We start from the raw sequence: 24,246 nt of genomic DNA, 5'->3' as shown, positions 1-24,246 counted from the left end.
AGAACAAGGTAACTCAGCTCAACCAATAGAGTGTCCCAGATCTCACCCAAGAGGAAATTTCCCCAAGTCTCAGTGTGACAAGCTGGGGGTAGGGACATGATGGAGACTCCTGGCTTCTTTCGCATCAGCTTCTTCCCAGTCTTACTCTCCCTTCAGACAAGCTGAAGTAGGGTCAGAATAGTCCATCTTCTCTCTCAAAGCTGGAAGCCAGAAATCCCCAAAGCAACTGCCAAGCTCGGAAGAGACTGAAGCAAAGTCAATGAATCTCTCACCTCTCCAACTCCACCCTACCCCCTCACCCATGTGCAGGGCGTTGATCTCCACCAGTGAGAAGAGAGTCCCAAAACAATGAGCTTTGGGACCCGGTCACACTGTCAGCAAGGGAAGGGTGAAGCTGCCACTTCTTGGAGAAAGAATTGGCACACCTGGGGCTTCTCATAGACAGTGCCAGGCCCTGGTTCTTGCAGCACTAGCCAAATGAGGCCAAGGACAGTCATATATGTTGAGGAAAGTCATGGTGGGGCAGGCAAGGCTGGCCCCCAGAAACCCTGTGAAAGAGCCTTAGGAAGCCCCCAAATGCCCCACTACACATGCACCAGCTACCGCTCCTGATAATCTCCCCCGCTCCCATTGCAATATCCTCCCTTTTGGATCAGCCCTGTCCTCTCCAGACTCCCTGATCCCAAAACCTGTCCTCATGATGGGTCTCATCATGGAATCTACAGCCTGGGTTAAAGGGGAAGAATCTTGTCAGAGACTTTTTTTTTTTCAGACAAGGGGCCTTAAGGGAGAACAGAGGAGAGAGGGAATTCAAAGCAAGAAAACAAGAACAGGACTTCACAACTTTGCCCCAAGCTAGCCCTAGAGACACACAAAGGTGCAGACCCATACTTAACACAGCATACGCAAATGCATATGGTATATTCCCTGCTCCTTTATGTGCACATACACAAACCCCTACAAATACACTTCTGCAGTGGTCCACTTGTGACCCTGTAGCTCTGGTCTAGGTGTCCATCTCAGGCTACCAATAAGCCCCCCAGTTAGATCGGGTTCAGACCAATATAATCAAGGAAAAGCACAAGGAGATGGACAGTAATCATCAAATACTGAACCCTGGCATGAAATCCTTGGCCTTACTCAAATCCATTCACTCATTCACTTATTTATTCACTCTTTCATCTCTTTATTCATTCATTCAACTAATCTTTATTTAGGGTCTTCTGTGTGCCAGGCACTCGATGAGACTATTTCTGCCACTGTCTCAAGGTCAATTTTATTTAAGGAAAAAATACATTTTGAGGGGGAAAGGAGATCCTTCTTAGCCTAATTGAGAGGGATTATTGGGCAGGGGCTACAGCTTAAGAGATGCCCAGCAATAAACTGGCACTGGGCACAGCATAGCTTGAAGAAAGGCTATCAAATTATTTAAGCAGGCCCCTTCTACTCCTGTCCTGTAATCACGAGGAGGAGGGAGGAAAGGACTCAAGGTGAGGTGGGAAAGGGGAAGGGCAGGATCAGTCCTTCACATCCACGATCAGTGGAGTGAGGTGAGGTGAGTGTTTGATGCCCATCGAGAAGGAAGGTGCCTGGGGCTTATGAAGGGTGACTGTTTGCACCTCATGGGAACCAGGACCTGGGTAGTTTGTCTGGTCATGCGGGTACCCAAAGAGCTTGCCCATGGAGTAGAGAGGGCTCCGGTTCTGGTAAACTGATGGCTCAGGCCTGGTATACGTGGCCGGGCCAGGGCTTCTGTAGATATCCTTGTTGAAATGCCACAGGTCAGAAGTGGTAGCAAAGCTGTAGCATGGGGCAGAATGGTTAACAGGGGTGCCATACCCCAGCCGTCGGGGCTGTGGGTAATAGTTAGGGGCTGGGTTAGGATCAGATACACGATATGGACAGCGGTAGCCTATAGAATACTGAGGTGACCGGCGCTCCCCGGGAGGATGAACCTTCTCCCAGAAGTACGTAGGAGGTTCCGGTGTAGACCACAAACCTAGAAGTCAAAGGGGACACCATTGAGGCAGGCAGGGTTAGCAGTAGGGCCTGAGATGGGAACAAACAGCTGCCTTTATGAAGGGATTCCCAGTTTGCTTTTGTTATTTGTCCCCAGTTCCCAGCCGGGCAGCCTTCTTAGGAGGGAAGTGTGGTCTCAGCTGGACACACAGCTGTCTGCCGATCCTGACACCCAGGTTGTCTCAAACCCTTCCCCAGGTGTAACATGCCTGGCTCTAGAGGAAAGAAATGGCATGGCCACTGTCACAGATTGACATGATCCCTGAGGAGCACCCAGGCCACACTCCCTCTGCCCCCTCCTGCCATTCTCAGCAGGTAGGGTGACCAGCCAAAACACAGACAAAAGGAATGCACAGAGGCTTGCTAAGGCTTCTCAGCTAGCTTAGAGTCCTTATTGACTTTTTTGCTAATCTTAGGACTCCTCAAACAGTTCCCGAGATCATTCCAAGACACCCCTATGTGGGAGACACGTGAAGAATCACTGGGCTTTGGGGAAGGACACCAGAGAGATGCCAGAGACCAGTAAGGGAATATGCTGAGACGGCACCTGGCCATCTCACCTCTGGTGACCAGTCTGTGAATGATTCATCAGCGACTTCATCTATCTGGGAGTTAAAAGGACCCTAAAGAATTTAAGAGGGCAGCAAGTGGCACTTATTCCAGGAGCAAATGGTGGTAAGAAAGAGACCACCCCACGCCTGTTATCTTTAAGACAAAAATGCCTTATTGGGGGGAGTGAGGCGTGTGGTTGTGATCCCCTACCAAGAGAGTCTGTGGTAATGTCTGAAAAACAACACAGGTAGAAAACTGGGCAGCAGAAACTGAAGTTTCAGACCTTGCTGGGAACAAGACATGACCCACTTCTCTGAAGTTTTAAAGCTGATGCCGTTGATGTCTTCTTCACTGTGACAAGAATCCATTTAAACTAAATGTAAATAAGTAACCCTTTCAGGACTCATGCAAAAGGGGAGAGGGTATTTGAATCTCAGTGGAAAAGGGCCTGAGCCATGAGATATTTATGAGTAATTATATTCATGTCCCAATTTGATAGCCAAGGAAAGCCCTGGGAAAAACCAAGGCATTGGGGAACTGGCATTTCATGAAGGCACCAAGAAGGAAAGATTATGGCAGCCCAGGTTTTGAGCCCAGCTCAGTATTCTGACCAGATAATGTGACTCAGTAATTTAACCAGTGACTGAAATAGCTACTTCATTTAGCAAGGCCCAGTGACCAAGCTGGGGAAGCTTAAATGTGCAGGAGCTGTCTCAAGCCATGTCTCCTAGTATTCATACATGAAATACTAATCCTCCTTGTATCAAAGTAAAGCTACTATGTACAATCCAAGACATGAAGGTCCTCCTAATTCTTCATGCAACCCCACACAAATGGGAGCTTGTCATTCATATCATCATACAAAGGTTGGCTTAAGGCAGGAGATGTGAAACAATGAATAGTTTTCAATGCTTGGTGGTCATTAATGAGCCTAAGGACCTATTGTCCTGACCCTGTGAGGGTCTCCATACTAAGATACACATGTGGACCTGGCCCTCAGGGTCCAATAAATGGCCTTTATTCTTTGCCTGTTCCCTTGCTGTTTTTTCCAGTCTCATGATCACAGCAGAATGCTCTGGATTTGGGGCCATAGAATGTGCACGTCTCCTCTGCCAAGGCAGGCAGTCACTAGGGCTTCAGAACGCTGACAAGACAAAGATATGAGCTATACCCTAAAGCCTGCCTGAAATGAGAACTTCCCTGGGGCAACGAGAATGACATCCTTCTTTTAAAAAAAAACTATCAAATAGGTATATATCAAAGTTCTGCTGCAAATGCGCCATAGAAAAGTAACAAATGCAGACCTCCTCCACATGTCCCCCGGCCTATTAAGTGGTAGATGGTTGCAAGGAGCACTTACATTTTTTTTCTTTTCTTTTTTGTAGGCAGTGAGGTTAGGTGACTTGTCCAGGGTCACAAAGCTAGTACATGTCAAGTGTCTGAGGCCAGATTTGAACTCAGGTCCTCCTGACTCCAGGGCCAGTGCTCTATCCACTGCACCACCCAACTGCTCCTTAAATTTCTGGTTACCATTTGGGGGTGGGGCTAGGCAATGGGGGTAAGTGACTTGCCCAGGGTCACATACCTAATGAGTGTCAAGTGTCTGAGGCTGGATTTGAACTCAGGTCTTCCTGAATCCAGGGCCAGTACTCTATCCACTGTACCATCTAACTGCCCCGAGCACCTACATTTCTAACAGAATCTGGAGGGCCTTCCAAAACTTAGCCGTGAAATGCAACCTCTAATTGGAAACAACCTCTGCCAGGAAAAATCACAGCCAGATTTACTCCTTCAAGAACAAGACTCCTATACACATTGCAGGCAATTTCAGGTAAGAAATCAGCGGCACGTATTTGAAAAGTGGCACCTAGTACTATTTCTATGAGACTAGGTCAAAGCTGCCCCCAAATTTAGGCCTGGATGACAATATGGCCATATGGGGCATTGCCAAATGCAGAAGAATTCGAGTCTTCATGTTACCAATTTCAATCACGTTCACACAGAGCATACCAATCATGTATCCAATCCAGTCTCCAATAATGTAGGCAGATCAAGTTGTTCTAACCTCACTCCAAGATGACCTGCACTCAAGACATGATGATGGCTTCTTTTCAACCTTACTTTCTGACTTCGGGCTTTGTGTGAGAGCCAGAGCCCTTCTGGAGGTAATGACTGGGCTGTTCTCAGTTCTATTTTGGTCTCTTGGCTCCTGCTACTTTCTCTGGGTAATAATGAATGTTGTATTATACTAGAATCTCAGGGAAAGCTCAGGCTGGGGACCTGCAGGCCTTCAGTGCACTGCCCTCCTGGTGTGAGCTCTGCAAGTTCCTGGCCTGGCTATGGATCTGAGCAAACACAACTGCAGACTTGCCCCTGGCTGGAGCTCCAGTAGACTGCTTCCAGACTCCATCACCCAGCTGGAAAGTTCTGCATGTTCAAAGTGGCAAAACAGAAGGCTCCCCTATGATTTAGGCTTCGCGACCTGGTTATTCTGCTGCAGGATTCAGATCGGACTAGGGGCTGGATCTGAGACCTTGCACTGCCCTGGAATCAGAGTCATATAGCTTCTATTCACTTCTGTACTTGCCCCTAGCTCAGTAAAAAGCCCGTGACTATTTCATTTCTCGATTTTCACCCCTCAGCAAAAGCCCTTTAATCAGTCCACACTGAATCTATGACCTAGGACTGAGTAATAAATGACAGCTGCCATTTGATACCTGTTACTGCTTCTGGTAATGTCAAGCCCCTTTGTTCCAGATCTTCTCAATTCTTCTTATTCTGGTACACAGCTTCAGCCCTCTTTCAGTCTCTGTACTGGAATGCTCCTCAGTGCCACTCCTGGCTAGACCCCATTTTTAGTGTCTACAGGAACTCTTTTGAGTCTCCCTATGCTGACCTGAGCTGGGAAAAAAAATGACTCACCATGATTTTTTTCTCTTACATTTCTCAATTACAGTCTGGTGTAGTCTCGGTCTGGTGTAATTTTCAAAATCTTTTTGAAATAGTTATGTAGACAGAACTTGGCTCTGCTTCTTCTTGCTACTCCATTATCTTGCCTGGTCCCTAACCATGCTTTCTTATCACTACTCAACAATGCTGACATCATAATAGGACGCCAGGACCTCCAACAGAGAAAAACAAACCACTGCATGCCCTTAAACTCACACTGCATCCCTATAGACCAGCTGAGCTTCCAACCCCAAGCCTCACATGTACTAATTTTTTCATCTCAATGGAACAAGGCTCTAAGCCCCCAAACAACTCTCATTCATACAGATTTATTCTCCTCACTCTATGTTATTTACCAAAACTCCTTCCACACACCAAGGAGCCTCAGCTGCACAGCTGTCTCTCCTTTGCCAGTATCCAAACCACTAAATAAAGCCAACATATTCTTTACTCTAAGCACAAGGATCTCTTCAAAGAAAAATCTCAAAAATAAGAGCATCCTCTGAGCATGGAACCCCAAAGGAACACAGGTCTACTTCAAACAAATTGAATTATTGCAATCAGTAATGATCATAACCAGGGACACGCTAGTAAATGTTTAACAACTGGCTCCAATTTTTAAGTTTCATCTGAATTGTTAACATTTGCTTCATCACTTTAAGTCTAATATAATCAACAAGACAATAAATCAACAAGACCTTGATTTGTAGTATTTCCCAGTTTCCAAGGTATAAATGACCCCAGTAAAAGATTAACAACTGACTCCCGAGAGCTGGTCAGAGCTGGCTCCAGCACACTCCTGAAAGTGACATATCCCCTCTCCAAGTAGTATTGTCAGGGTTCCCAGGGCAGATTTGATGGCCAGCTGTTCCCTGCTTAGCCTAGCGCAATTTCTCTCCACCAGCATTAATTAACAGAAGTCATAAGAAGTTACACATGTTCCCAATTTAGTCCTTCCTCCCTCCCTGACACATCAATGCCACATTCTTGGTCTTGAGCCTCTCCCTCGTCTCCTCCCACCAATCTGTCAAACAGACTATTATCACATCCATTATTTCTTGTCAGATATTTGGAGACCAAAGGCTAGGCTGATATAGTCATTGGTTTCCACAAAGTACAAACCTGGAGGATTTGGGCGATCATAGCTGCTGGGCTTTCACAACTGCCTCCTTCAATGACCAAAGAGCCTTTTCCTATTCAGTTCCCCATTAAGAATTTCTGTCTCTCAATGTCCCATAATCTCTAGTACAGACATGCCAAAGAATAGGAAAGAGGTCAGGAAGCACTGTCAAAAACATAGCTATGATAGTCCTTATGACAGAGTCATCACTGACCAAACCTTCCAATGTTCTCTGAGCCCCAAACCTCAGGCGGGCTACTTATATGATCCATTGCGCAAGACATAATCAGAAATGAAAACAATACAGGGGAACATAAACACAGACAGAAAGAAAAACCTCCCTGGAGCACTATAGTCTGTGAAACCATACCACTGCACCATGAATAAATCTCACTTCTCATGCTCTCAACATCTGTGAACACAAAGATCCTGGCTCTCTCTGCCTATAGACAGCCTCAGAACAGGAAGGATGCTGGTGTCCTCTTAGGATGACTGGCAGCAGGGGCTGCCTTCCTGGTCCCATGGCTCAATTTCACTGACTCCCTGATTCAATCATCAATCATTGAGAATCAAGGAGCAAATGCACGGTAAAAGTTTACAGCACCTCCAATATGCCTTCAATTCTTGACCTCCAGCGATGAATGCTTAGACCTAGGTCTTCTGTCCCAAGGATGAATTTCCAAAATGCCACCTGTTCCTGATAGAAGGCACACTTCTCTAATTTGCATCATAAGCCATGATGAAGTAGACAGGCTATTACTTCTCATACCCGTGGTACATATTCCTATTTCTGATATGAGACAGGAAGGATATCATCCTAACATACTATACAGTTTGATCCAGGAATTCAGCAAGAACATAATTAATTAAATGCTAAAGTATTGCTGGGACATTCACCAATACCCCAGCATTTATCATGCCCAGAATGTTTGTAGAAGACCCATCTTCTGCTGGCTGAAGACATGATTCAGATGAGATTAGAGGACTCCCACAAACCCAATTTGGTACAAATTCATATCCCTCCCACCCTGATCTCCTTCTAAAATGTCAGCAGGTAATGGCTATGAACCATAATTTCATTCTAGCCCCAGTGCCACTGTGAATCTCTCCCTCCCTTCAGGCACCAGTCTCAGGGGTCAGATGAATATATTCCACAGGTAAATTCACCTGAATTTACTCCCTCAGTATCTTGTCTTTTGAGCCCACTTAGTATAAAACCTGCTTATGGAGTTTCAAGGTACCAGCTAGAGATCAGTGAGACAGTCTCAATCGCATTGTAGAGCTAAGTGGTCTGTCCTTCCCTGCTAAGAAATAAACCAAGATGGTTTCCATCTCTTTCCTCCCAATGCCAAGGTGACTGTGCTCAAGAAGGGGCTTCCATGTGTCCTGCCCGGGTGATTCCTGTTTGGGCAAGCTGAATTGATACCAGCACCACTTGATAAAACACTTATACTGGTGCAAAAAAGCCCAAAACACCATGCTAGTAATGGCCACCTTGCACGCACTACCTGTCCCCTATATCTGCCTGCCATAGTAGGAGAAGGGCCTCCTAACCAACCAAACCCCATTCCTCAAGATTGGCCTTCCACTATAACCATTCAACCGTTCATTCAAGGATGTATTTCCGCCAAGAGACACTCGCGAATCTCCTAACCTGCTATTAAACAACACAATCTTCTGAAGCCCTTGTGGACGGGCCCCAGACCCTATGTTGACTTTTACCACGAGAGTCATCATAACAAGAGACTTGATCCTTCATTGTCACTTAAGTCTCCAGTCCTCATCTATTGAACCTCAGTCTGAAAGGACTTCCCGACTCTCCTGGATGACCCTCTTTCCCACTGACTTAACCATGGAAGTTGCTCCCACTAATCCCTGTGCAGGATTAATCCCCATTGGCTAAATCTACTTCCCACTAGCCTGACAAAGATGATGCAAGGTTCCATGTAGGAGAGACCATGAAGATAAATTGGATAACCTCTCCCCCAGGTGGCTGAGATCTCCTCCAGGCTGCCAGCAATCTGGGGTCTAGAGCAGCCTGAGCTCTTGGTCTTCAATGCACCACTTCCTCTTCCTCTCCCATCAATCTCTCAAATGGGCTACCATGTCCACGACTCCCGCCAGACCTCTGAAGACCAAATGTCCTGCTTGGCAGTTTTGGGGTTCCTTTCTCAGACCTCAAGATACATCTACCCCGAGATGGCCTCCTCCCAGATCAAAGTAGCCATTGGCTGATTAAATTTGATGTACAAGCTACCAGTGCCTTCTTGACTCTTTCCCAACATGGTGTTTGATTGTGCCGGGTGCCTCAGATGTAGAAGAACTCAGAAACTCCTGCTTTGAAATGCTACTAACTCTCCAGCAGGGTATCTCTCTTCCTCCATAAAAAAGAATGGAATCACAGACTGTTGGAAAGGACCTCAACAATCCTGAGAAAGAAGCCTAACCCCAACAGACTTAACAAGTGGTCACTCAGCCTGGGCTTAACCACCTCCAGGGAGGGCAAAATGATATTCTCTCAAGCTAGCCCATTCCCCCAGGAGTCAGCTCCAGCCTCAGTTGGCCTTTTCACCACTTCCACCATTGGCCCTGGTTCTGCCTCTAGGGCTAAACAGAACAATTATATACATACGCACACATACGTATATACATACATGTATTCAAACAGAAATACATACACCACTACCATTCTCTTAGATGTCCCCTAAGCCATAAATGCTTATAAATCATGGAGTCACTCCTGCTAATCCCTGTGCAACCTGAACTAGTCTTTCTCAACTTATAGAAGAAGAGAGGGCTGATTTCATCCTGCCAAGGTAGTTGGGACCACAAGGAAGTCAGAGGTCTGGAGCTCTTGCCCATAATCCCTGGGCAGAAATGGAGGGAGAGCAGATGCCAAGGCTGATGGATCGATTGAGTCTTGGGGTCCTGAGCTGCCACAGTCCCAAAGACAATTGTGTCTCCATACTAAGCCTGGTGAGTCCCTGAGTGTGGAGGGCTACCAGGCTGCCTAAGGAGGGGCAAAACAGCCCAGGCCAGAATGAGGCCAGATCAGGTTAAAGCTTCCTTGCCCATCAGGACTGGCATCTAACCTGTGTGTGCCATTGAGCTTCAAGCCTAGGCAAGATAGGGAGACCAAGACAGAAGAAAAAGGGGAAACTGGGGCAATTATCTGTGGCCCAGAAAGTCAGCTCCTAGTGCCAATAACCCTGACAAGGACACCAGTCTCTGCTTCTTAGGTTGACTCCAGCCAATCTGTACAAGTTGAGAAAGTTCAAAATAGTGAACCAGGGTTTCTGAATTGGCTCTCACGCCGCAGAGCTGGCTGCTATGTCAGGAAGAAGTGAAAGAGCCAGATGAGGCCTCCGTGGGACTTCGGGGAGCCCGGTTTCCTGGGTGGCTTTGTCTCTGTGCCTGTGGGTTCCCCTTCTGTCGCACTGGATAGCTTCAGCAAGGGTCTGTGCTGCCCTGCTGATGGCTATACAATGCACATTAAAGGTCTTGGGCAAGGATGACACTGTGTCCCAGTGACTGTTAAGACAGTTGCATCATTGATAGTACTTTCCAAGCCCTTTCCTATGTCATCATAGGCCATGGGTGTCTACAATCACGGTTTATAGGATCCTAACAGGGTAATTCTTACCTCCCTTCCCCTAGGATTTGTTATTCTAGTGGGATAATCTTGCACAATCAGACACACAGTTAATTCTTGACTCTCAGGTTTAGGTCATCACAGACCGTCCTCAGAAGTTAATGTGCCCTTGTCAGTGTGACAGAGTGGTTAAAGATGGGTAAGATCGCTGGCAATCAAGACACAGCCATGCATTCGTTGATAAGGCTCCCAGGAGTGATCTACAGAGCGCGCCTGACGCCTTGGTGGATCAGCCTGTCCTTTCCTCCTGGCGCAAAATCTCATCAGGCAGTATCACAGCCACACCAGCAGTGTTTGCATTACTCCAACCCCAAAATGCCCAAGGAAATACTGCCTGGGTGCTGGTGCAATTACCCAAGTGCCCTCGGTGAGGTGCTAACAGTTGTTTCCAAAGCACCTGCGATTTCTAAAGCAGGGGGAGGTTTAGAAGGTGGTGAAACTGGAGAGTCAGAGCTGCTGCCCCAGCGAATGGTGGGAAGTGGGAGTCTAGGCTAGAAGCAGCTCCTTGCTGCATCTCCCAGACAGGGGGACTGATGGACACACCCTTGTCCCCAGAGGAAGAGAATCCTTTCCTCCCAATCTCACCCTATTCAGATCCCTCCTCCAAGTATGATTCCCAGCACGCTGTCCATTCCCCATCCACACACTCCTTTCTGCCTACATGCTCCCCTCAGTTTCCTGGTCACAGCCCCTGTCCCTCTCCTTCCCATGCCATGGACTACCAGACAAGAAGTGTGCTGCCCAGGATCAGGGTATGTGTGGGGAGACGGCATTGGCAGACGCCTCAAGAGGCAGCGGTACCTAGGTGGTGCAATGGATAGAATGCTGGACCTGCAATCAGGAAGACCTGAGTTCAAATCCAGCCTCAGACACTGACTAGCTGTGTGACGGTGTGCAATTCATTTAGTGGCTATCTGCCTCAGTTTCTTTAACTGCAAAAAATGGAAATAATAAAGTCACTATCTCCCAGGGTTGTTGTGAGACTCAAATAAGGATAATATCTATAAAGCACTTAGCACAGTGCCTGCCACATAGTAGACACTTAACAAATACTTGTTTGCATCTGTATACTGAGAGAGGGAGTCCTGGACACATCATGTCCATGTTGTCATGTCAATGTTCATGATGTCATTACATTGACACTATGGTATCAGCACAGGGGTACTCATGAACATTGCAGTGATGGCATCAACACATAGCTACTGGGGAGGGGCAGCTAGGTGGTACAGTAGACAGAGCACCAGCCCTGAAGTCAGGAGGACCTGAGTTCAAATCGGGCCCCAGACCAAACACTTGACACTTACTAGCTGTGTGACCCTGGGCAAGTCACTTAATCCCAACTGCCAAAAAAAAAAAAAAGACATAGCTACTGGGACATGGGCTTTGGAAGATCAGCACACAAACCCAGATAGTGTCTCAAGAGTGAATCTATAGTTCTACACCTGCATCAGTACAGATGTAGCAGAGTAAGGAGGGAAGATGCCCAGTATGCTACCCATGGCACCACTACCCAAGAGCATCCCCAGACCATTTCTGACTTCTCACGATTTGGTGATATATCCACAGAAATGTGCGTGCAACAGAGTGCAGAGGGGGCTGGGTTAGCGCACCAAGCCATGACATGGTTGATGCAATAAGACAAGAAAAAGGGAGATATTCCAAGCATGCTACCACCCCAAAAGAACACCTTCTCAGGCCAAAGAAGTTATGTGAGACAAGATATCATCTCCCAGATGCTTGCTGCTTCTCTCTGTAACCTGTTATCCCTGACTCTGTGGTAGCTTCTACAGCTTCATAAACCATTACTTTGATTCTGGTTTCTGCCTCCTGACATCTCCACAGCATTTGATAATCCTGGTGAACTTTGGCTCAACACAGCCTCTGGTCCTCTCCCTCTTCCCCTCTCTTCCTCTACTTCTCTCCCCCCCCCAAATGCCTGTCCCATTTCTCCTCCTCCCCCTAGAGGAGAGGACTCGGACTTCCCCCACCCTTGGGACACATCTGGGGTATAACTCGCAGTCCCTCTCAAATCCTCTCCATCTTAAAAAACCTCAATAGAAAGCCTCACCAGCCCACACCTTCCAATCACTAGTGACAGCCCAGCACCAACCCCTTTCACCATCTTACGTAAGCTTGCTATCCTCTCTTCCATTGGAACCTGGGAGCAGCTTGACACTCCAAAGCGGGTGACCCTGGGGTCAGGGCAATGGCAAGGCCCAGGACTGCACGTGTCAGTAATCCCTGTGGAGAGGATGGAAGAACAACATATGTGTCAGACCCAAGGCCAAGCTCTCTGACCAAAGCCAAGGGTTGGGGCCCATAGTGGTAACTTCCACTGACACTATGGTATCAGCACTGAGGCTTGTGATGATGGCATTGATACATAGACTGGACAGGGTCATGGAGCCCACCCCCCTGCCCCACAGCAGCATTTCCCTCCTCAGTGTCTTTAGATCTCTGGGTCTTTAAGCTGGCACTCGAGAGGCATATGGGGGTCAAAATAAAACCTTCCAGGCCATGTTTGACCAAGGCTGCTCCAAGAACCGGTGCCCTTTCTTAGAAGGATTAGCCACCACAAAGAGTCATTGATCTCGGTTTGAGTTCTTCCACAGTTCTGTGTCTTCCTAAAGATAGGTGGTAGGACCAAAAGGCCCCTGGGAATACACTGCTAAGAAACATTATAAACTGAGTTAGATTAGCAGAGACCTAATTTGAAAGAAATTAAACGGAGATTCGTAGAAATACAACTGTAGGCAAATAATAGTTCAACAAATCATGATCCTAAGTGAGGCTTCATTTACAGGGCCCCAGCCTTGTTTTAATCTCACTACAGGAGGCAGAGTTAGCCAGTGACCTCCTCAAAGACGCAGTGACATGTTGAGATAACAGTGGGATCAGGCACCACCATGACTCATCCAGCTCAGAGCTCCTGCCACGAAATCTACTAAAGGTGAGCTCCATTACTATGTCCTAGGGTACTACAAAAGGCTGCAGGCTGGGCTCAGGGACTGGGGTTAGGGGAACAGCATTTGGAAAGCCTGGTCCATAAGGATGAGGTGGCAAGTTTAATCCCACCACCCTCTGGATAGACTTAAATGATAAGACCTTCCCAGTCTGGAGAAAACTAGACTGAGAGCATCCTAAAATCATATGTTTAGAGCAGAAAGAGATCCTTAGATGTCATCTAATCCAATCCTTTCATTTTAAGATAAGGAAATCAAGGCAGAGAAAGGTCAAGTGACTTGTCCACAATTGCATGGATAGGAAGTATCAGTCAGAATGAACCCAGGTCCTTTGACTTCAGCTCTTTCCAGTGGACCATACTGCCTCCCATTTCTTGGGCATTGGTTCATATTTTCAGGATCAGGTTTACTGAAGGGCAATGTCTGCCCCAACAAATGCCCTAAAACCCAACTGCCATACCCACACCCTACAGAAGTGTTTAAGACACTGCCCTGCTCTATTCTCTTCCCAGACAATAGGACTTGCCCAAGTCTGGGAAGAGAAAGTAGCTTCAGCTTGTCCTTAGCATGCCCTTCCCACCCCACCTCCCCCCGCTTGCTCCCATTCTCCAACTCTACTTCTTCCCCAGAATCTCACGCTTCTCTGAGTGGCCCATGTGGAAAGTGTAGGCTGGGGCTCTGTGCTTGGAGATATCATGGCCAAGGTAACCAGTGCAGGATGGACGGAGGTACCTCCCAGGCCCAGGACCTAGCAGGGAGAGAGGAGAAGGCAAGGAGAAACGCCAATCCATCAGAATCTGGTGTGCCTTTGTCTTCCTAGGGATGATGAACAAGGCCATTCTTGGCAATCACTGTGAAGCAACCAGTTCTCAGTGCCGTGTGATATAAAGGAACCAGGAAGACAACCCCATCCTCCCACTTCCCACCCTTTCCATCAATATTTCCCCCATCACCGTGCCTGAAATTTTACCATTAGAGTTTCATTCCTTTGTGTTATGGTCTTGTCCCCTATAATAATACAATCCCCAAGTCCCTGGAACCTTTTTTTAGAGGAGGATGGAGGTCTCCACTCATTTTGGGGGGAAGGGGCTAGGCAAAGGGGTTAAGTGACTTGCCCAGGGTCACACAGTTAGTGAGTGTTATGTGTCTGAGGCCGAATTTGAACTCAGGTCCTCCTGACTCCAGGGTCAGTGCTCTACCCACTATGCCACCTGGCTACCCCTTCCACTCACTCTTTAACAGGGCCATAAGGACTGGGGTCTGCATAATTTCACGCCTCGAGGGTCGTGGTGAAAGACTCTCCTTTGGGTGCTCAGCATAGAAGATGATTTTCTTCAGTTTTTTCAGTTTTTTGGTCCCCATGATGAGGGGGCCTGGGATGCAGGTAGAAGGAACAAGTCGGCAAGAACTAAAGCTGGGAGTCAGGCCCTAAATCAACAGACAGCTAGATTTCTCTGTGGTATGTAGGGGAACAGGGTTTCCCACACACACCTCCCAGAGCTCCCTATCTCTTTCTATTTCACATCCCCTCAAAATTCTGCCTCTGTCAGCGACACTCCTCTGGCCCATTCAGCAGGGCCTGGGAAGAGCCCAAGCCCCTCGCATCACCACTTTCTGCAATTCAAGCCGTCTAGAAAATAAGATGGCAGTTGGAGTTCAGTGAAGGTCTTAGGGGGATGACATCAGATCGGAATTTGGAATCTGGAGGTGTGTTTATTTCTCCGTTGCCATAGAGCCCAGACAATGTCCTGGAGGTTCCTATGCAGACCCCATCTGCAGAACCCTTTGGATTCAGCCCACTCCCTTTACCCACCAATGCCTCCTAGGATAAATGAATAGGGGATGGGGAGGGGACAATGGGGAAGGAAGGGGTAGGGTGGGAGGACAAGGAGGTACCCAGGAGTTAGAAGGGAGATTGGTCATGTTACCAGAAAACTAGGTCATGTAGTTCTTATAAGGTTGGGGAAAGAGTTTGACAGGCAGACAAGCGGAATTATAGAATATTAGCTTGGTTAAAAGACCCTAGAGATATCCCAGGGATTCATTTCCTTGTTTATAAAGTAAAGAGGGTGGAATGGGTGACATTTAAGATCCTATCCAATTCCGACATCTTTGACATTATGAGTCTAGTCCAACCTCGCCATTTTGTTATTATTTAATTAACTAATGACCTTTTTCATTTTTTCTTAGAGTGGTAAGTAAGACACGGCGGAGAGAGTACTGGGCTTGGACTCAGGGAGACCTGAATCCAAATACAGCCTCTGACATTGCCTAGCTGTATGACCCTGAGCAAATCCTTCTATGTGCTTCAGGCAGCTCTCTAGGATTTATCAACTAAACCACAGAGGGGCTGTAATCTGCTACAAGGAACTCTCACTCCCCATGGGTGAAATTAGAGATACTTTGTCCATTCCAATATTATTTTTACAGGATACAGAAAATGGAAGTGAATAGCCTAAGACTGCACAGCAAGGTTAGTTGAAAGGGATGGTTTTGTGCAGTTGTCAGCTTGACTGCCCTTTTAGAGGTCAGATACCAGCCACTTGGGCATCCAACATTGTCAACTCAGGGGTCTATCTCCATTCTACCACGTCCCCTTCCACCCTGCCTCCTCCTCAAACTTTCTATCCTCACCCAGGCTGCCCACTAGGAGCACTGCTTTGGCCAAACAGTGGTATTGTAGACTCAGAAATAGTCAAGTGTCATAAACTGAGTCTTCAGTAACAAAGAGGCAGTGGATAGAGCACTGAGCCTGGAGTCAGGAAGACCTGAGTTCAAATCCTGCTTCAGACATTTACTAGTGGTGTGACCCTGGACAAATCACTTAAACCTCTGCCTGGGAGATGTGTAAAACAACTGTAACATTAAAAAATGAGGATAATAGCCCTACTTCCCTACCTATGGGACCTTGGGAAGTCATTTTCCCCTTTCGGGCTTTAATCTCCTCATGTGTAAGATTAGATGGAAGGGTACCTTCTAGCTCTAAATATATGATTCTGCAATTGGCAGAGGGGCACCAGGAGGAGGCACAAGACTAACTCAGGTCTCCCTCACCTTTGTTTCTCTTAAGGAAGTCACTCTTCAGAGTACTTATCCCCTTTTCTTCCCATCAGCAGCAGTATTCATATAGTGCCTTAATATTTGCAAAGCACTTTACCTATGTTATCTCATTTTTATCCTCACAATATTCAAGATGTTATTATTACATCCATTTTACAGATGAGGAAATTATAGTAGATGGCAGTTAAGTTAATACAAGTTACTATAACCACTAAGTTACTACAACTAGTAAGTGTTGAGGCAAGATCTAACTCAGGTCTTTCTAAGTCCAACGTCCTATCCACTGTACCACTTACCTAATTGCCTTTTCCATCAGGAAAGGAAGCACAGGACCTTAAACCAGAGACTTGACCCAGGAAACTACGTGAATTTGCCAGAACCCTCCAAAATAATAAAAAAAAAAAATTTAAAAAGCACCTAATTTCAGACTCTGTGAAGAAAACAAGGAAGATGAATGTCCTGCTGTGCACTCCTCTGGTAGCTCCACCTCTGAAGGATCACCTTTAGTACTGGGCACATTCTAGGGCTGGAAAGCATGTGACAAACTGGAGCATTGCCAAGGCTGGTGACTAGGATGGTAAAAGATGGAGACCAAGCCTCATGAGGACCGGCTGGCACAACAGCAGCTCTATAGCCTTCAGATTTCTGACAGACTCTCAGAACCAAAAGGAGTCATGGGATAAAGTCACCAGGAGGCAGTCTCAGTATAAGGACTATTTCCTTAACACATAGAGCTGTCTGACAATGGAAGAGGAAGCATGATAGGATTATGAGCTCCTCGTCATTGACAGCGGTCAAGCAGAACCTGGAGGTCCCTCGTTAGGAATCCTGTACACCAGATTCCTGAACGAGGTAAGATGTTGGATTAGATGATGCCTGAGGTCCATCCCTTCCAACTCCCTGATTCTGTGACTTGGATTCATCTTTACAGAATCATGAACCAAAGCATGCTTATTTTTGTTCTCATTAAAAAAATTACCAGATGAAGCCACTTGAACCACTGCCAGACCAACAAATTTTCCTGATTTTCTAAAATAACATAATCACTTGTTGACATGACCAATCTTGGCTCCAGAGAAGCAACAAATAAGTTGTACTTCCCTTGATGAGGTGGGGGACCATAAGTACAAAATGTTGCATTTTCTATCAGATGTGGTCACTGTGTGGTTTGGTTTTCCTTAACTGTTTTTCTTTGTTACAAGGAAAGGCTCTCTGGGTGGAGAGATGGCTTGCCTGTAAATGACATGTATAAAAACAAAAAGCATCAATAAAACTTTAATTAAAATGTTTAAAAAGAAAGGGGGAAAAAATGACTGAACCAAGACCAAACTGAGATCAGGACCAAAGGAGCTCAGCACAGAGAAGCTGCTTCATTATCACTGAGATAGAAAATGAATGAACTAAAATATTCCAGCCCAAGATCCATTTTCCCTAGGACATCCACTTCCCTTAAGACCATCAATCCATTCCAGGCTTGCTTCTGACAGTGCCCTCTGCCTTCCTAGGGAGATGAGAGAGAGTTTGGTTGGAGTCCCAGTTATAGCACAACATTGGTTGGTGCAAAGTCCTGGGCACAGAGCCTCCTCGCTCCTCCTCGTCAGCTTTTCCAATCCACTCCTGAACAGAGGCAGCAACAGCAGGGAGACGGGGGGGGGGGGGGGGGGGGGGGGGGGGGGGGGGAGAGAGAGAGAGAGAGAGAGAGAGAGAGAGAAGGTCTGTGTGTCCCAGCCAATGTGGCCTCCTGCCTTGTTTATAGGCCTCTGAGGTACAGAAGGAGGGCTTGAGGAAAGGGAAATTGGGGAAGGGATGGAGGGTTGGGAACCCCCTCCCACTGCCATCTCTCCAGCTGGCCAGACTCCCTGGCCTCACTCCAGTCCTCATCTCTGAAATGTTTCCACATGAGGCCCCACCCTTGCCCCCTACTTCTCCTCTGCGTCATCCCCAGAGGTTGGTCTCATTTAGGAAACTGAGGCCTGGAGCTTCCTTCACTATACAATCCCACCACACCCTGGAGTCCAGAATGAAATCTAGCTTCCAGCAAAGCTATGGGCTCTGTCTCAGGCCCCCTGAGGAAATGGGTGGCCAGGCCTGGGTGTTAAAGAAAGAACAAAATTCAAATCTGCTTTTCTATCCGCTGCCCTCTCTAGTTACTCAGTAACCTCAATAATTTAATAATTACCCCCTCCACCATGTCTCAGAGTAGCCCCTCTGTCCACACTTTCCATCTCTCTTACTGCTATTCGCCTCTCTATAGGGTGTGGATGCCCCCCTTCTCAGTTACAGAACAAAGCAATAAATGCATTTTCACAAGAGCTTGAGGCAATTTAGGAAAGGGTGAAAATACAAAAAATCAACAAGAGTTCTAGAAATACCAAGTTACAGAGTTTAAGGATGCTACCCTAGGAGACCGTCATCTATTCAGATATGCCTCAGAGAACACAGAGCCTGAACTCATTCCTATTCCCCATTCAGCAATGCCAGGCCTAGCATCTACTGGAAGCCACCATCTTGGCCCCAGAGGATGGTGCAGCATCTGACTAGGATGACCCAATGGGAATTGAGGGGGCGTCTCTTGCCACCAACATCTGACTGCTGTAACTCTGCCACACTAGCATAGCTTCACCCTTTGTCCAAAGTAATGGCCTCTTTCCCAAGTCGAGGTTTTCAGTATAACATGCAATATACAGGTATAGTGGTAGTTTCTATGATATGTTTTATCTTTGTGGTAGGCTAGGGATCCCTTGAAAGTTTCTCAAGTGGGGGGACAGAATTGTTAGACACTGGAAAGTAACAAGATCTGTTTGTGGCCTTGGTTCCCTTTTTTCCTTCCTTTCAACCATGAGAGACACTTGCTGATGGCAGTGTGGGTGGTGGGAGCCACTAATTGCCATTGCTGCCGTGACAAGAGATAGGAGCAACCTTGATCTTAAGAGATGCTTCCTGGTCACCATTCTGGGTAGCAGTCAGACTAGCCTTTAGGATTAGGACTGCGAATAGTGGCAGCAACCATGTTCAATTGCTGCTGAAATATGAGACTTGGTCAGCTCCAGATAAAAAGGAACCAGATACCCATAAAATAAGAGCCATTCCCCAGTTGATAAATGGTCAAAGAATATGAACAGTCAGGTTTTGGAAGAATAAATCAAAGCTATCCATAGTTACATGAAAAAAATGCTCTAAATCACCACTGATTTGAGAAATGCAAATTAAAACAACTCTGAGGTACCACCTCATACCTATCATATTGGCCAACATGACAGAAAAGGACAAATCCTGGAGGAGATGTAGAAAATTGGCACACTAATGCATTGTTGGTGGAGTTGCAAAGTAGTTCAACCACTTTGGAGAACAATTTGGAACTGCACGCAAAGGGCTATAAAACTTTGCATACCCTTTGACCCAGCAACATCACTACTATGTCTGTATTCCAAAGAGAGCAAAGAAAAAGGACCCATGTGTAGAAAAATATTCATAGCAGCTGTTTTTGTGGTGGCAAAGAATTAGAAATTGAGAGGCTGTCCATGAACTGGGGAATGGCTGAAAAAGTTGTAGTATAGGATTGTAATGGAATACTATTGTGCTATAAGAAATTATGAGGGGATGGTTTCAGAAAAACCTGGGAAGACTTATAGGAAACCCATGCAAAGTGAAGTGAGTAGAACCAGGAGAACATTTTATACAGTAACAGCAATATTGTAAGGATAGTCAACTGTGAAAGACTCAGCTACTCTAATCAAAACAAGGATCCAAGACAATTCCAAAGGACCCAAGATGAAAAATACTATCCACCTCCAGAGAGAGAACTGATGAACTCTGAGTGCAGATTAAAGCATACTTTTAAGATTTTCTTTATCTTTAGTGTTTTATTTTGTTTGTGTTTTCCTTTGCAACATGGCTAATGTGGAAATATGTTTTACATGACTCCACACGTACAATCTATGTCAAATTGCTTGCCTTCTCAAGGATGGGGGAAGGGCAAGAGGAAGGGAGAAAATTTGGAACTCAGATTTAAAAAAAAAAAGATTGTTTAAAAAATTTTACATGTAATTTGGAAATATTTAATGAAATAAATAAAAATACTTTTTTAAAAATGGAAAGACCCCATGATCCTTAGAGCGTGACAGCAAAGAAAATGGTAATGCATCTTTAATGCTATTTCCACTGATAAAACTATAGCCATTTCTGTATTAAGAAAAATCCCATCAGCTGATGAGATTAAGGGGGATGATGACTTGTTCCCATCATCACGTTTCCTCTGTTTCTCCTTAGTATAATTCTTGACCTTCTAGAGGCGTCCTAAGCATGCAACATTTCCCTTAATCCTTCCCACAATTTTCAGACAGTTTGAGACTATTCCCCCAAGTCGCTACAGATCTGGGAAGGTAAGTGGGAAGAGTTTCAGAAGGTGGTGGAAGGAGGACAGCTGAGTGTAGGGAATGCTTTTTCTTAAAATTTTGTTTTCACTAGATTTAATAATCTATCTGGCTAAAGTATGCTGAATAGCAACATCTTGCTAATGTAGGGAGGTTTTTTTTACAGTGAGAGGAAATTCCAGATACAGAGTGGGGAAGAGTCATAGATTTCCTATTTTTAATATTAATGTGCAGTATTTCCTATCATCTCCCAGCTAAACCTAAACCCAGTCAGTCAGCAGGCAGTTAACCTGCTCAGTGCTGCCGCTCAGAATTGCACAATGCAACAGTGAAAGAGGTTTTCCTACACATGTGCCAGAGAGACACTTGGCTGGTGGCTAGCGTGGAGCACCACCTAATAGACAAGTCAGATATCACATTCCCTCACTGGATGAGTGATATAATGACAAACCGCCATCCTGTAGGCTTAAGAAGGCTAACACATAACTACCACCACTGCAGTGCCCCAGGTGTCTCATGGTGCACACACAAAGTGGCAAAGGTGTCATACCAGAACCACGTATCATCTCTTCCTCAAGTGACTCAGGAAGAGCAGTTTCGTGACAGGCCTCCCTTTCTTCTTTTCTCATCCACTTCTCTCCTCTCCTCGCCAGTTCATCTTGGACCAGACCAAGTTGAGCCACACCAATTCTGGCTTGAGTCAACTTGGCCTGGGCCGAAGAGATCAGCCCCACCCTCCAGTTTCCCCTAAATTAATTGCATCTGGACAGCTCCTCAGGCATACCAGAAGCACAATTGTCTCCAAGCTATTTCTGAGTGGTGATCGTTATGAGCGTTTCACTCCCTTGTGGACCCCAGGCCAGAATGTCCCTTTTCACCCCTGAAGACTCCCAAACCAATACCCATAAGCATTCTATAGTCTCCAGCTTCCTTTCAGCCAGTCAGCAAGCTTCATGAGTGAGTCAGTGTCAGGCTCGGGTGCTCAATCTTTATCTCTACACAAGGACTAAGGCAACTGTCTGTCTCCCTCTACCCTCAAGGGTGAATAAACCTGGAAAAACCTCACTCCAGACCATTAACTAGAACAATACTTTTCGTCATCATTTTGTTGTTTTTGTTATTTAATTTTTCAGTCGAGTCTGACTCTTCATGACCCTGTTTTGGGTTTTCTTGGCAGAGATACTGGAGTGGTTGGCCGTTTCCTTCTCCAGCTCATTTTACAGATGAGGAAACTGAGGCAAACAGAGTTAAGTGCCCTGCCCAGGGAAGCACAGCTAGACACTGTCTGATGTCAGATTGGAACTCAGGAAGACGAGTGTTCCTGACTCCAGGCCGGGAACCCCATCCACTGGGACACCTAGCTGTCCACCAGAGCAATACTTATCCAAGATGAAATGTAGTGAACTCGTTCCCCAAACCTGCAAGAGAGAGATAAAGAAAATGCTTGTTGAATTGAATTGGAGATGGGGCAGGTGTAAGAGTGGGAGGAAGGAGAGATCCTGGACTCGAGGGCAGAAGGAAGGTAAATGGCCACAGCCCCTCTAGCTGGGGCATTCAGGCCCAACCTTTGTCCAGTCTGCCATCTACTCCCAGCAGGCCGTTCTCACCCCCGGACTGAGGGAAGGGAAGGAAGGCAGAGCCAAGAACCTTCGCCCTGATTCCATGGGACAGGGAACCGGGGCTAAGGAGGAGGCGATGCTGGAACCTCTGATTCAAGGAATTCATAACCACTTACAGGGAAGGGGACAACCTGACTCCCAAACCCCAGCCTTGATCAGGGAGATCAGGTAGCCTGAAGGGACTAAGAAACGGAACCTTGGGTTCCCAACCATGCCAGCAAAAGGCTTCTCTGTGGCTGTTCACACTGTCCCCTCCTCCACCAATCTTTGCCTGTTACTGGCTTCAAGTGACTGTGCCAAGACAACTCCTCCAAGAAGTCCCCCCTGACTAACCCCACTGAGTTCTAACAGATTCTCTACTTCACTGGGTCTTAGACTCATAGACCCACAACTGGAAGGGACCTTCCACCATCAAGTCCAACCCCTTTGTTTTACAGAGGAGGAAACAGGCCCAGAGGGGCAAAGTGACTCATGGTAAGTGGAAGTCCTTTGACCCTTTGCATACAGTCTGGACAACTGTATACACTTACTTGTACCCTGTCATGTCTTCCAGGGCTGGCCCATCACCTTCTCTTGTTTTTGTTTTGCCCCAGGACCTCAAACAACCCAGCCCTGTAATAATCTCTCTCTGGAAAGCAGAGATCATTCTATTAGGATCATATCTTCCTTCAAACCATTCATTCATTCATTCATTCAACAAGCAAACATTGAGTGCCTATTGTGTATATGATACTCATTTATAGCCTTGTATCCCCAGCTAGACTATAACAACAACAACACTAACAGTAATAATGATCGCTATGGCCAGGCACTGTCCTAGGCACTGGGGATACAAAGACAAAAACAAACAAGCCTGACTTTCAAGGGGCTTACTAATAAGCTCACATGTATATAGGACTCCAAAGTTTATTAAAAAAATCATAACGCATATTTATATAGCCCCAAAGGGTAACAAGGGGTACCGAGGTGGCGCCATAGTGCACAGAGTGCCAGACCCGGAGTCAGGAAGACATTGTTCTGAGTTCAAATGTGACCTCAGACATTTACTAGCTGAGTGACCCTGGGCAAGTCACTTAACCCTGTTTGCCTCAGTTTCCTCATCTGTAAAATGAGCTGAAGAAGGAAATGGCAAACCACTCCAGCATCTTTGCCAAGAAAACCCCAAATGGGGTCACAAAGAGTGGGACATGATTAAAAAATGACTGAACAACAACAAAAACTAACAAACACTTGCCTCACAACAACCCTGTAAGATGGCTAGCCTAACTGTTATGCCCATTTTGCAGATTTGGAAACCAAGGCTGAGAGATATTATGGGACAGCTCAAATCCCACCTCCTGCAAGAAGCCTCACCTGATCTCACTTAACGTGAGTCATGCCTCCCCTTTGTGATTATTTCCCATTTATCCAGTATATATCTTGTGCGTTCATGGTTGTTTTCAGATTGTCTTCCCTGTTAGATTGTGTACTCCTTAAGGGCAGGGGCTATTTATTTCTTTGCTTTATTTGCATCCCCAGCACTTAGCATGATGCCTGGCACATGGCAGGCATTAAATAAGTGTGTGGTGACTTATCTGGGGTCACACAAATGGCTAGTGTTGGAAGCAAGATTCCCACCCAAGTCTTCTGATCCCAAGACCCTGATCCTTCAAGACAGGCAGGGACCAGGTCATAGAAGCATACTTTATATTCATATAGTCCTTTAACAAACATTCTTAACTTACAGCCTCATTCTACAGAGGAGGAAACTGAAGCCCACAAAGGTGAGGTTGCTTGTTCAAATCCTGCTGCAAGTTAGTGTCAGAGTCAGTACTAGGACTTCGCCAGGAGTCCTGACGCCCCCCTGCTCTGGACTTTTTCCATTACCAATTTTTACACTGGAACCTATTGCTGTACCTAGCGCCCGTACTAGCCACATAAAGCACGCACCACATCAAAA

At 46.3% G+C, this 24,246-nt stretch overlaps 1 protein-coding gene across 1 annotated transcript; it reads right to left on the bottom strand.

Annotated features, from left to right (window-relative positions):
- Positions 1-1,200: 1,200 nt before the first annotated feature.
- On the bottom strand, positions 1,201-14,944 carry CIMAP1C (ciliary microtubule associated protein 1C). The gene is made up of 4 exons (XM_020994431.2): positions 14,488-14,944; positions 13,893-14,003; positions 12,420-12,533; positions 1,201-1,999 (listed from the first exon to the last, which is right to left on the bottom strand). The coding sequence occupies exons 1-4, from the start codon at positions 14,615-14,617 to the stop codon at positions 1,518-1,520; spliced, it is 837 nt and encodes a 278-aa protein (XP_020850090.1). The 5' UTR covers positions 14,618-14,944; the 3' UTR covers positions 1,201-1,517.
- Between the last annotated feature and the right edge of the window lie 9,302 nt (positions 14,945-24,246).

This window comes from Phascolarctos cinereus, unplaced genomic scaffold (assembly GCF_003287225.1).
Source record: "Phascolarctos cinereus isolate Bilbo 61053 unplaced genomic scaffold, phaCin_HiC Scaffold_3;HRSCAF=262, whole genome shotgun sequence".
In the NCBI taxonomy this organism is placed as follows: Eukaryota; Metazoa; Chordata; class Mammalia; order Diprotodontia; family Phascolarctidae; genus Phascolarctos; species Phascolarctos cinereus.
This window is presented reverse-complemented; position numbering and strand designations above follow the sequence as displayed.